The following is a 14598-nucleotide window of genomic DNA, read 5'->3' as shown; positions in this document are numbered from 1 at the left end:
TAATTGAAAATAACACCTGCATATTTTGCAAATTGAACTGTCTTTGCATGTACATGTATATTGAAAACTCTTCTCTAGTGATAGTGAGCGATACAAATCTAGCATTTTGTGATACCATAAATCTACACATTTAATTTATTTTACGCAAGTATTTTATATCCGTATATAATGACCAAACGCGATGGCTTGTTTTCATGATGATGTTTCGAATACTGCAGTAACACACGATCTGTACACATTATAGCAGAGTTAATACGTTAATTGTGTAGCAGTAAATTTGTAAAATATTTTAAATGTATAGTTATTAAACACTTTATTGTTATGTTTAAACTGGCTAATATATATACTTAATAGTTCCTTGCTGTTAATCCATTTAGGACAAATGTCTATTTTTTTTAAATATGTTCAAATATTTTATAAAAGCCACTGTTAAGTTTTAGACTTAAATACTTAGAGATGACATGGAGGTTAAGGTATCATAAATTGTGTTAAATGACCAGACACATGTGGTTTATGCAGAGACCCCATACAGAGTCATACAAGTATAAGTCCCTGGGTTTATTACACACTGTTTTCTTAGTAAATGTCTGGACAGTATCCGATCATATCGAGATAATCGGTTTGTGATAAACAAAGGGGCAATTAAACACTGGGTTATAAATGCTGAAACAAAGAGTGTCAAAACTGGTGTGAACAATTAAATAAAAGCATTTACATTTATCAAGAGGATTTAGTTAATCTGCAACAAGGTAAGTTTTTACAGACAAATAGGTTCAAATCAGTTTCTATATGTTGATTACATAAATTCAATTAATTTGTTGTTTGTTTTCGTCCTTATTTGTGTTCGTTCATTGGATTCAATTTAATCTGAAAGAATTTCAAGTTCTGAGTATTTTTTGTTCTTCAAAAGGGTCGCGAATATGATTGTAACCTTATTACGATGCGGTTCACCACATGCAAACAATAGCAGAATGGCCGCAGTTTTGACGGCCAAAATTTAAGCATGCGCAAACGTGACGTCATTATCGGAATCCCCAAACCTCCTATTACTCTTAAACGAATGCAGATGAACCTTATTTCTACTAATTACGTAATTTATATTAATAAAAAACACTAACTATTATAAGGTTGTCATATCGATAACAGAAACTCTTTACTCTTTAAATCCTCAAATATATTTGATAAACCCGTTTCGCTTCCTTCGGGGGCAATAGGACATTACGCAATCTCCATACAGAGTTGTCGCCCATGCTCTCACACACAATTTACTGTAACCGTCGTGCAAGATATATTGGACATACCGTTTCATTTTGAAGGTCTTTTGCAAAGATGCAACTATTTTAATCAATTTATTAACAAGAAATACTGAAGCAGCATATCCTATAAAACTGTGAACGCATTCAATGAGAACACATGCATTAAGTAACAGTTTTGTATAAGCGCATTAATAAAAAAAGTTTGATCACGTTATATTTTGTTATCATTCAAAACGTTTTAAATGGTGAATAAAAAGCAACACAATATAACTTTTTTATGAATTGCGTTTCCAATAGCATAGTGACTCTAGAGGGAATTTGGACGAAATAATGAAGGAAAAACAAAAACCAGTATGGGTGAATCGGGCATTTATTCCAAAATGTCGTTGACGCGGACTTTTATTTTTAAAGTAGTAACCAGGAATATCTGCTTTACTCAGGTTTATAACAAGTGCGATTATTACCGTGCTGGACAAGCAAGACACCGCCAAACTTAAAACGACGTTTTACGCCCGTACAGATGGAACCCCCTGTGGTAATACGATATATATATAGCTGGAACACCCCTGCTCAATCACAATGGGGCCATTGTTTCAATAAGGATCCTCATTCGCCGCGCATGTTTTACGTACTTATTCCAAGGTCGACTCATAAATTATTATGTGTGCATAATATTTCTATAATCAAAAGTTTAAGCGAAAGCGGAAATTTCTTGATGTGAGTAGTTAAATTCAATACCCAGTTTGACAATTAAACTATAACAGACAGGCAAAAAAAATGAATTAATATAAAATACATTTTGTATTCATTATAAATCAAGATTCGGAGATAAACTGTTGGTGTAACAGTTCGCATGTATCTTAGCTTTGGAATGTCATTCCAGGGCCTATATGAAGCACCAAAGAAACAAACTATCTCTGGTCGCTCGCAAGACAAGGTCTCTTGATCAAATGTACAGGCCGCATTTAGATGTCAATTGTCAAATACTAGTATAACGACACTTTTGCTTGTTCAGTCTGTTAATTTGTCATATTTCAAATCATTGTTTTAAATAACATACCACAAATGATGAATTGTGTCATGGAGACTCCGTGTCCCGCATAAGACGTTTGTTCATAGCCGGAAGGTTAAGGTGACGCTTAACGTTGAAATATGAAAAGAATGCACTTTTCCGGAATTTAAGTTTACTATTTTTCAATCAATTTCCAAATAACTGGCAAAAAAGATAACCGCGTGGATACCATATGAAGCTTTAAGGTGACGGTCACATAGAGATGTCAAAGATCAAGTATGACAATAATATTGCTTGTCTGAACTGTATATTTGTCATGTTCGACGAGTCAGTTTGTTGTTAGCTCGATAAAACGTTCACAATAGCGGTTCAGTGTGTGGGTTTATGCGTCCGTGCGTCCGATCTTGTCTGTACTAATACTTAATCATTTCTTCAGGTAATGCACCATAGCAATTTATCTTCCACAAATAATGACAGCGTTGAAAAGGCACGTCATGCGAAATAACTGTGTCCGTATATAAAAGATATGTGTCAGCTATGGGGGCGGTTTGTTGTGCGCAAGACCGCTTTTCCTTAGTGGAAGGTCATTGTAACATAAGTCAAGGTCAAATATTTGCATAATTCGAGCAATTTAAAAATAACTTTGCAAACATGATAATTCATAACCTTGTGCACAAAACGTGTCACAGCAATACTTTTGCCCCGTCTTGAAGGTCCATGTCACACTTAGAGATTGATGGTTAATATGATTGCCTTTATTATGGCTATGCTGAAATATCGGCCATGTAGAGCTCAATTGTAAAAGCAATAATTTCATTTAACAATAAATTAAACAGAAAAAAAGATGATCCACATTCGGACTCCAATCCGTCTCATTAGGATTGAAAAACCTATCGCTGAAACCTCTCGGCAATCGTGCCTGTGTAAACCTATCGTTGAAACCTCTCGGCAATCGTGCCTGTGTAAACCTATCGCTGAAACCTCTCGGCAATCGTGCCTGTGTAAACCTATCGCTGAATCCTCTCGGCAATCGTGCTTGTGTAACTTACAGTTGATCTATCGCTGAAACCTCTCGGCAATCGTGCCTGTGTAACTTACAGTTGATGCTTTAAAAACGGATAGACCTGTTGCAACAAAAAAAATCGAAAACAACAGATTATTCACAAACAGTAATTAATTTTAAGAATGAATGCACATCAACAGTGTTATATCACTCGATGATGTATAGTGTTCATGTTTTTGAATCTGTTTAAAATGGAAAACTGTCATTTCGACGCTCTGTGAACAGATATGTAGCATGACAAAATGTGACACTTAGAACACATGCAGATGTATAATGATGATCGGCTAACACTGTCATACATGAGCACCTGTCGAGTCGCTAAATCAAGTATTTATTAATAAATATCTGGGTGGATCAACAGAGCTAAACACGACATTTTTATCCCCAAGCTTTTTTCTATCAAATACTTTTATTCTTTGAAAGTTCACATTTTCGGAGTAGGGCATCCGATAAGTTTTGATTTGTTACTGTAGTAACAGGCTAAGAATTCATCAGAAAAACATCCGCGTCATGAGTCATAACTCTTTGATTTTATCCAACAACAAAAAACAAGTAACATTAACGCGTACACGTCACCATTTGACGTAGTAATATGTAAATGTGCATTGCTCAACAGGATACGTTTTTTCGCTTATAAACCACAAAAGTATATGCTTGTTTGATTTTGTATCCCTCTGATAGAGTTTTTTTTAATTCTTTAAGAAAGCTAATAATCAATTACATAATTCGAAAAATTACAACATATAATGAACAGACATTTGGAAAAATAACCCGTCTTGCCCTTAGCAAAATAAAACAAACAAAAAACATATCATATAGACCGCCGCACTTCAGTTTTCATTTGAATGTAAATCGTAATTATGATCGATAACATTTGTATGACATAATATAATTAAAGTTTACGTGGTGTGTTTGTTTACGGTAATTCCCTTGCAGTACCGAACATGCATTATGACGATAGGACACATGCATTGTATAAAGTCAGACATTAAATTCCGCTTCTTAATAGTACTCTCCATACAAGATAGGTCTTTCGTGAATACCAAGTAAAATTTACTTATGATTTATGATTTTGTTTTATCATGTATTTGAGGGGCTGGAGAATAAAATTTACTTAGTGCATAATAATTCATAAATATATAAACATTTGCACAATTGAATGTAATTGACTATCGAATGATATAAACGGACGGAACAAATGAACTACTTATTTTCACGAACATTACTCTTGTTGTCGAATCGCTGTTGTTATTTTGTATTTAACTCTCTTTCAGACTTAAATTATCACAAATCAGGAATGTTTACAACGGCTACAGTGTTTTGCTGCTTATGTTCTGTTGCACTGGGCGCTGAAATCAGCAGGGACAACCCGTTCGGTGAGATCTTCACTACCTGAGTTATCAGTCGTTACTGCGTCTGTACTTTCCAGTTTAACCCATTTATGCCTAGTGGACTCTCCAATCCTTCTTAATTGGATCAATTTATTTCCAAAATTAGGGATATCTAGTATATTTATTTCTATATTTAGAATATTTCTTACAGAAATTCTTTTAAGCAAACAGCGCAGACCCAGATGAGACGCCGCAGCATGCGGCGTCTCTTCTGGGTCTACGCTGTTTGCCAAGGCCTTTTTTCTAGATGCTAGGCATAAATGGGTTCAGCGATCCAATTTTAAAACAATAATACAAACGTACAACTATCATAATATTGACTTTTAATATTTTCATAATATTATTTATATGGATATCAAGATACGAGTGCAAAATGCACGTTACAGTTCTTAAAAAAATATACAGTGAGTATTTATTTCGATATGTCAATTATAGGCTGTAATGTACCGGATCATCAAAACGAGTGCGGCATCGCAGGGGTATGGCGGAACCAGCTCCAGTCCGTAATGAAATTCACATGCGTCGGCGGACATATCGACGGCACATATTTCACGGCGGTCGGAAAAGCCGACGGATTCTATGAACTTTCGGGGAAATACTTGAAGCCCGACAACAACACGACAATCGTTGGCTGGGTTGTTGCCTTTAGCAACGACTTGTACGGAAATTCCAACTCCACGACCGCATGGTCCGGGATCCATTACGCTGACAACGGTACTTTGTACACCCACTGGCTGCTGACTCGTTTTCAACCAAGACCCAATCTCTGGATGACAACGACGGTAAACCATGATGACTTTGAGAGGGTATGCTGATTAAAAGGAGCGTCTGCGAAAGAGACCGAGCATTGAATTTTAATAGGCGAGGACGGTCAACCAAGAGACGACAGTCAATCACGGTTACTTAAAGATTTGCTTATTTAACACTGACTGCCCAATGTAGCAAACGGTCCAAGACGATCGTTTCATTAAACTTTGAATAGTGATTAGTGCTGCAACAATACGCCAAAAACCGTATTGCAATATATTGTCAGTTCAAAAACCCGTATTGCAATATATCGCAATATATTGCTAACTTGTACCAAAATTATAACTTGCCAATTACCCAATAATCCCGTATATTCCAGTTTTAAAGCAAATTCTGGTATATATTAACTATAAATATGCTCAAGAATAACAAGAAACACAAACATTCGCAAATTTTCTTAAGTATCAAATACATTTTGGCATTCGTTACTATTTAAAGATGTGATGAAATAACGTCCAACTGGGGCGTTTTTTTTCCACTGAACACGCGTAATTCACCTGACGTGATGTTCCCGTTTTTATACAACACAAAATACACCCATACTTTCCATGCAACGTTCTACATGTCTATATAATTTTCGCGCGCTTTTTATTGAGACAAAGGATAAAAAACTTTTTATTTGACGCTAGAATTTTTTATTGTCGCATTAGCATTAAAATTTGGAAGCGTATTTCCGAAATTTGAATATCAAATTTAATAATGCTCAATTCCGAATCAAACGAAACATTTACAGCTGTGCGCAATAATTCAACGATAATCTGTTCAAAAGCATCGAAAGAATGCTCCGATGTAACAACGCTACTCCGTATAATAAACTTTCAGAATGCTATTTTTACGAAAAAAAATACATGTATTTACACTGCTTTGTTTTGTTTACCTTCATTATTTCGGATGGCTTTTCTGGACGAAATGTGAATGAATTTTTGTAAAATTTTCGTACCGGTATGATGAAAATTGTATCGCAATACAATATGCTGATTGCGTATTGCGATATATACCGATATACCGGTATATTGTTGCAGCACTAATAGTGATAAATGCATTGAAAATAAACATGTACTGGTATAAAATGGTATTTACTTGTATCCTTCAGCTCATGTCTATCGTCTTTTAAAAATGTTCAAATGATTAAATCAATTTTGTCACATGAAAAACTATAATCCAAAATATCACACGGTGCACGTATTCAATGAGAAACAATAAATAACTTGCAAAAGGTATACGCCGTTGATGTTATTTGTTTCTGTTGTTAAAGAACGATCGTAAATAAAATTAGAGAGTGTTTTGATATGTCACGGATTTTGTTCTGAACAATTCTTAGCCGTATTACATCCACATACATTTAAATGAATATGGACGAATTTTTTTTCGGAGAGTCGACTCCGATAATGTAAACTCCCAACGAAGACTAGTACTTGTGAAATCAAGCATGTTGTGTGTGTCACCCTATCGATCACTCCAGATATTAATTAATCAAAAGGCAGACAGCATCGAACGTCTGTAGGCAAGAAACATAAAAGTTTCAGGTGAAGTAAATGTTTGCCGTCACAAAGTTGAACGACATTACAGCCCTTAAAAAACTTGACACTCTTCTGCAAGAACAAAAGACATATTTGTCAGTTAAAACTACATGTGTATTTAAAGTAACTTACCCCATATATACATTGAAATAATATGTGACCCCACCATCAAATACGAAAAGATTCGCCTTATTATAAACACATAACTAAGTATGCAAAAGGTAAGCTAAAAATGTTTGGAACATATTCATCGCAGTTTAGTTAAATGCTTTCTGACTTTTTGTTTAAATTCATCTTCTCAGAAGTAAAAAAAACTACTCTGTAATCCTTGAACTGTGTTTACTTTTAAAACTCCTTCCAACTATTTATTGTATTGCATATTTATTTATGTATATAAAACCCATACCTTATGCACGTTTAATAAAGTTCATGTGATATTTTTGTACTGCTGTAAAATGGATTTATTTACTGATCCAGTGAACATAGAATTGCTCCCGAATGAGATTTAGTGTTACGGTTTTAAAAAACTTCATGAATCTCCATGTACAATTAAAGCTGAGCGATTTTATCATAACGTTTCTACTTTTATTATCTAATCAAAATTACCATAAGTCCATAAAATGGATCAACGTTGTACCTAATGATGAGACTGGTTTTTCAAAAGAAGCGTAGACCGGATTTCAACTTTTTATGCATGATGTAAGTCCAAAATGTATAGAACATTGTTTGTATTTCATAATCTACAGCGGTATGTTAATTGATTGTAAGTTTTGTTTCTAAATTTTATTTTAATATTTTGCCATGTTATACGTTGGCTTTAATATTGCTGTGGACTCTACCTGATCTGTTGTATCTGTTAACAGCTTGTCTACTGTTCATTGCTCTGTCCATTTGTTTTGTGATAATTGATTATGTATTCCGTGTTTTACTTTATGAAATAACAGTTTATGAATAACTGATGTCGTCCGTTTAATCAGAATACTGTATTGCAAATGTATTGCCATTACTTATGAAAGTGCGCCTCATTATACAATGCGCGTTGTACGGATCCTCCAGCTAAAGGACAATAAATAATGTCTCATGGGTATTGATCCATCGTAAAAACCATTTTAACAAGAGTATTAGAATGACATAGTTCAACAGTGTTGTATCAAATCCCGTATTTAATTACTGTAAATGCAGTAATCTGCTGAGTCGCAGAAGCTTTCCAACATGTGTGCTGGTTAATTGCCCTGGACCGCAGATCCATATTTTTTGCTGCCGCGGCTCCAATCTTATTGCACCCTCGATCCCGTGTGTATTACAGCAACGTCTCTATTCTTAAAGCATCCACGAGCCCATGCCTATTGCATATACTGCTCCCAACATAATTGCAACCGCGTTCCCATGTTTACTGCAGTCGCGGACTCATGTCTATTTCAGTCACGGCCCCGCATCTTTTGCTACCGCGGTCTCAATCACATTGCTGCCACGATTTTAATTGGCAGACCAGTAAACAATAGTCCCTATGTAATCGCTTTTAACGCTGTTGACAGTATGCCATTATATTAAAGAGTTGAAATCAGAAAATCAAGAGATGTGTTTGTAAGAAACACAATGACCTCTACTGTGCCGCTTTGAAGCCATATATTTGACCTTTGACCTTGAATGATGACCTTGACCATTCACCACTCAAAATGTGCAGCTCCATGAGATGCACAAGCATGCCAAATATCAAGTTGCTATCTTCAATATTGTAAAAGTTATGGGCAATGTTAAAGTTTTCGGACGGACAGACAGACAGACTGACTGACAGACGGACGGACTGACGGACAGTTCATCTGCTATATGCCACCCTACCGGGGGCATAAACATCTCGCAGTCAGGTGCGTTTTTTACCGCCCGAAACATGCACGAATGTTGGCAGACGATAAAGATAACCTTTACTATAGCTGATATATTTCGCGAACTTTCGTGCAAGTTTGCGTGCGGCAGTGGTCTTTCATAAGCACCAACATCATTTATGTAATTTTGCAGACTTCATATTCTTTATTGGGAAAAAACAACATTTCTCATAGTGTTGCAAAATCTGGTCACATTGAAAACAAATTTATTTTATGATTGTCTTCAAATTAAGGTCGACATTCAGATGTGGAATCTTGAGCGAAACCCGCCAATCTTTTAAAAGATGATTAAGTACACACAATGTGGTGGCGGTGTATTATGTACTAAAATTACAGACAAAGGGACATAACGCTGCCAAACTGGTTGAAGTTTAACTCCTTCCTCTACAATCATCTTCACAATTAAGTCACTTAGCTGTGAAAGTTCGAGAAAAATCAACCCAGTAGTTACAAAGGAGTAAAGTGCACAAACCTCACGACATGTCTATTTGCAGACAGACGAAGGAGTGAAATCCTAAATGCCTTCCACTGTGATGGAGCATAACAACTTAACAATGCCATACATCTTCAAACATCTCTGTCGATCACAAATCGAAGATATTCACAGTTAATGCACACAGAAACGTGTTACTGATGAATCGTATAAATAGTCATCTAAATCCGAGTCAAAGATTCAAGGGGTCTATCTGTCCAGCACATCATACTGTTATTTTGTCCGTCTTGATGGGAGACATAAATAAAGAAAAGTGATCTTGATTATAACAATAAATTGATCAAAGTATACATTAAAAGCAACAAATGCATATGCTTTTATATCATTTATATTTAGCGAATTGTATGTGCAATATTAGACAGTGATAGGGTTATGTTTGGAAATACCGCCTCTCCCCTTTCTCAAAATGTATATATTCTGAGGGTGATTTTTTATACATTATTTAAAAGCATACGAATACATACATTTGTTAATGAAAAATCATTGATACATGTTAGTTTGAAACTAGTAAATCCACTTTACTATGACATTTTGACTACTTAAATCTTCGATGATTAAAACACATTTTGATATTTGAATGGCCATCTAGGTATCTCTTATGTATGATCACATTCAATATATCACCTTTACGCATGTAAGTGCGAACACGTGTTGTTTGAACCATTCACCATCTTAACACAAATCTAATATTTGAGCTTACAAAGGAACTGTTTCTTATCCATGCGCGTTACCGAATGCTGTGGTTAAACAGACGTTAAAGACTAAATATTTTAAAGAGTCACAAATAATGCAAACAAGTTATTGAAGATTTGAAGTAAAGCTCTAGTGAATATGTATATATTAAAATGTTCACGTGAAGACAAGACTAGAAAACTTCTATTATAGGTTGATGACTATTATGATCCTAAAATAAACACATAATGCACAAACAAATAAGTGTAACACTTGCTAAATAGTGTACTAGTAATTTGATATTTTTTGTTTTCAAAATAATCGGCCAAATATATATTTCACATGGTTTAAACTTGATTTTATAAGATTAATTCATTCTTGTCCTCAAAATCAACTTACCACCCATAATTGACATCACAGATCATAATAACAATTGACTATGAAACCCAGCTGAATTACAAACATCAATTTAAAAAAGAATAACGCTCGGATCAGGCTTGCTTTGGCACTTTAATTGTCGCATACTGCTGACAGACTGCGAGTTAACTGCTTGTTTAACATCACCTTAACATGCTTTATAAGGTATTTTTAACATAATCCAAAACATTGGAGCCACGACTTCTGCTTCTGCCCACACATCACGACCTGATGTACATAATGTGTACATTAGCACAGTACAACAGGATACATTTTATTGTCCCAAATGTAAATAAGGATTTATCTGATGTTTACATTTGATTTTAATGATTGATAATGTTTGACAAAATACATTAACAAGTTTTACGTTTTGTTGACGGTAATTCCCCTGCAAAGTCCTTTACGATCACTAAATTGTATAAAAAGCGTTGACATTGCATTCCTTTTCGTATTGTCACTCTACGCACCGGCACGATCTTTCGTTTTTCACCAAGTAAGATGTACTAATTATTTAGTTTTATATTTTCTTTGGTGGGATTGAAGAAAAAAATCAAACTTGGATAATAATTAACCTATTTAACATTTGCATACGTGAAGTCATTTGATTGTCGGATGATAGTAACCAATGTACTACTAGTTTACGTAATTTTTAATTTTATTAGCGAATTGCTGATATAATTTTGCATTTATCTCTTTTTCAGACGTGATCTGTCAGAAATGCTTGCAACGGCTACAGTGTTGTGTTGCTTAATTTCCGTTGCACTGGGCCATGCAATTACAAGGGACAACCCGTTTGGTAGGATCTTCGGTACCTCTTTACCATTCGTTACTGGACGTGTATTTTCCAATGTACAAAATACACTAGACGACATTAAAGCAAACATAGAACCATCATGATGCGGTTCCCTATACCCCCGTCACACCGGACTGACGTCATTACTGCGTCCTTACGGCGACCCAGGTCGATGTGAGGACGCCATAGACGCCGGAGGAACGCAGTAAGGACGCAAGAGGACGCAGTGAAGACGCCGATAATTGCTCAGAACATGTTCAAAGTGGTCGCCGAAGTCCGGCGTTTTTACGGCGTTCTGTTAAGGACGCAATAGTCGTATAAGAGACGTGGTAGGGTCGCTGTAAGGTCGCCATGGACGTCGTGTGGTCGCCGCTCAAACCCACAGAAAATGATAATTGACTGCAAGGCGACCGTACGGCGACCTTATTGCGACGTTAGTACGTCCTTTGTACGTCTATTGCGTCCTCAGAACGACTATGACGCCCTTACTGCGACTTCATTGCGTCCTTACGGCGTCTATTGCGACTCTACTACGACAATTGCATTCCTTCTGCGACCCCAGTGCGTCTTTAGGGACGTATTAAGGACGCCGTGAGGACGCACAGAACGCCATAAACCAGGACGCTGGTGTGACGGGAAGGCGAAAAACATCATTTTTACCGAAACAGTGATTGGCGTCCTTACAACGACAATCATAAATTTCCAGAAACACAGTCTTAGGTCGCCGTAAGGACGCCAGTCCAGTGTGACGGGGCTATTTTAAATATTATTAGTACCGGTTGCATGATCACGTGATTTTATGGGGTTCACATATAGATGTTAATAGATGTAAATATACCGGTTAGTGGTACTTTTTTTTCAAATAACTTTGAAAACAATGTTTTTTCTGAAGAATTTTCAAGTTGTGCATAAAAGACATCTTTTATGCGGCTTGTGGCAATGTAAATTAACACCAGAATAACTTCATCTAATAAGCCTGTGTTCTCGGCCACAATTGCGATGTATAGAACATTTATATAGATGATTATCCTGCACGCAAAGTGAAATTTTGTCACCGATTTCAGACATATTCAATAATGTATTCTTAAATCTTAAGATATCGGCACAAACTGCAAGACAAACTGTCTTTTATGCATTACATATTTTCGCAAACATATTTCAATAACTTGAGATATTTGCAAAAATAAGTTATACATTTAATATTTATTTCGATATTTCCATTACAGGTCTCTGTGACGTTGCTGTACTGAATGCTCAGAACGAATGCGGCATCGCGGGCGTTTGGCGGAATCAGCTCCAGTCCGTCATGAAATTCACTTGCGTCGGCGGACATATCGACGGCCAATATTTCACGGCGGTAGGAAACGCCGACGGATTCTATTAACTGTCGGGAAAGTATTTGAAGCCTGACCAAAACACAACCATTCTCGGATGGGTTGTTGCTTACAACAACACATTGTATGGAAATTCCAACTCAACAGCTGCATGGTCCGGGATCCATTACGCAGACAACGGTACTTTGCACACCCACTGGCTGCTAACTCATTTCCAACCACGATCCAACCTCTGGAGGACAACAACTGTCAACCATGATAATTTTGAGAGGGTTTGCTGATTACATATACAAGATTTGACCGAGCCCGAGCTCTGCATGTTTAATATGCGACGAAGGTCAACAACGACGACTTAAAGATTTGCTTTTTAAACAATACCGGCTTAATATACCACACAATATAATTATGCCTTATTTACCAAATGGTTAAAGTGATATTATGGACATCTAACAGTTTATATGTGTCTATCGCAACCGTTGTTTATTTTTGGTGTTTTCACTTCATATACACTTATATTTGTTAATGCAGCATCAACATACTAAAACAATATCCCGGAAAGAGAAAAATAATGCATTTGAATATCAACCGTACTTTCGTTTGACAACTGATCATGCATGTTCAATGTGAACCTAAATTTAGTTTAGGTCAGATTCGTTTACACGACACAAAGACACCATTTTGTTTTACGGATCATTTCGGCTTACAGGACTGGGTGGGTCACGTACAAAATATAATATAAAATATATTTTTATAAACAACTGGTAGGTAGATGAGTTGCAGATAATTGGTCAGTAACCACATTTTAACTTACTCTTTTGACATGTTAATTCTTTTCAGCTCAATTCAACTGTGAAAAATGCCCATAATATCACTTTAAACCTGTTCGTTTGATCATTTTGTAATATATAAATAAATAAATCAATTTGGCGTTTTACATATTTTCATTTGCATAATTTCATAAAATTGCAATCATCCCGTTCATTGTGTGTGTTAAGTCGTTTGCTAAGTTGTATTTCATCGACGGCATACACGGGACGACTGAACACAATGTTCTCATGTTGAACTTCTTTTAAAAAGATGTAAATGTTTTAATCAAATTATTAACAAGAACATCTGAAGCCGCATATCCTATTGAACCGGTAACGCATTTAATGAGAAAACATGTACTAAAGGGGCCTTTTCACAGATTTGGGCATGCTTTGAAGTTTGTCATTAAATGCTTTCTATCGATAAATGTAAACATTTGCTCTAAAAAGCTCCAGTAAAAAATCAAGAATAAAATTAAAAAAAGAAAAAAAAAGTAACCCTCAGCAGGGCTCGAACCACTGACCCCTGGAGTCCTGGCGTAAAAAGTCTCCGACTTGGACCATTCGACCATTCTTCCGCATACAATGTCAGATGTATGTTATACTATATATAAGCAATCATCGTTGTTTCACAAAATATAGCGACAACAACAGAACTCCCAAATTATTCAATAGTAGCAACGCTTTATAATTTTCAGGTTCTTAAATTGTCAAAAGATGCATATAATGGCTATATTAGAGCATGGTTAATGTTCAGTGTTATCGTTTCCTCACAAATATCATAACTAAATCGAAAATTTGCGAATCTGAAACAACTTTTTTAAATTTTGTCAATTTACCAAAACGTGAAAAGGCCCCTTTAACTTAATGTAACACTAACTTTTTATAAGAGCATTAATGAAAACAGTATGATTACGTTATTTTTTTGTTATCCATATAAAAGTTTTAAAATGAAAAACAACAACAACAATACAACGTTTTCATGAGGTGCCTTTCCACAAGCATAGTGACTTTAGAGGGAATTGGGAAGGAATAACGAAGAAAAAACTAAAAACCAGTCTGAGTGAATTGGGCATTTATTCCAAAATTGTGTTAACGTGGACATGAAGTAAACCAGTAAGATCTGCTGTAATCAAATTGGTTAATAACAA

General features: G+C 35.7%; 1 protein-coding gene and 1 long non-coding RNA gene across 2 annotated transcripts; both read left to right on the top strand.

The window, feature by feature from the left end:
- Window positions 1-4607: 4607 nt before the first annotated feature.
- LOC127838946 (streptavidin-V2-like) lies at window positions 4608-5708 on the top strand. Its single transcript, XM_052367081.1, has 2 exons — window positions 4608-4707; window positions 5158-5708. The coding sequence occupies exons 1-2, from the start codon at window positions 4629-4631 to the stop codon at window positions 5535-5537; spliced, it is 459 nt and encodes a 152-aa protein (XP_052223041.1). The 5' UTR covers window positions 4608-4628; the 3' UTR covers window positions 5538-5708.
- A 5209-nt stretch (window positions 5709-10917) lies between these two features.
- LOC127839410 (uncharacterized) lies at window positions 10918-13517 on the top strand. Its single transcript, XR_008030333.1, has 3 exons — window positions 10918-11007; window positions 11216-11310; window positions 12534-13517. It is a non-coding gene; the product is annotated as an uncharacterized LOC127839410 (long non-coding RNA).
- Window positions 13518-14598: the final 1081 nt, after the last annotated feature.

The sequence above is a fragment of the Dreissena polymorpha genome, chromosome 7 (genome assembly GCF_020536995.1).
Source record: "Dreissena polymorpha isolate Duluth1 chromosome 7, UMN_Dpol_1.0, whole genome shotgun sequence".
NCBI lineage: Eukaryota > Metazoa > Mollusca > Bivalvia > Myida > Dreissenidae > Dreissena > Dreissena polymorpha.
The sequence above is the reverse complement of the archived record's forward strand: the minus strand, read 5'-3'. Positions and strand labels throughout refer to the sequence as shown.

Bases quoted from the DNA above. Each gene is read 5' to 3' on its own strand.
- LOC127838946 (XM_052367081.1), top strand. From the start codon at position 4,629: ATGTTTACAACGGCTACAGTGTTTTGCTGCTTATGTTCTGTTGCACTG. The intron at 4,708-5,157 runs GTGAGATCTTCA...TGTCAATTATAG, and splicing joins CAGCAGGGACAACCCGTTCG to GCTGTAATGTACCGGATCAT.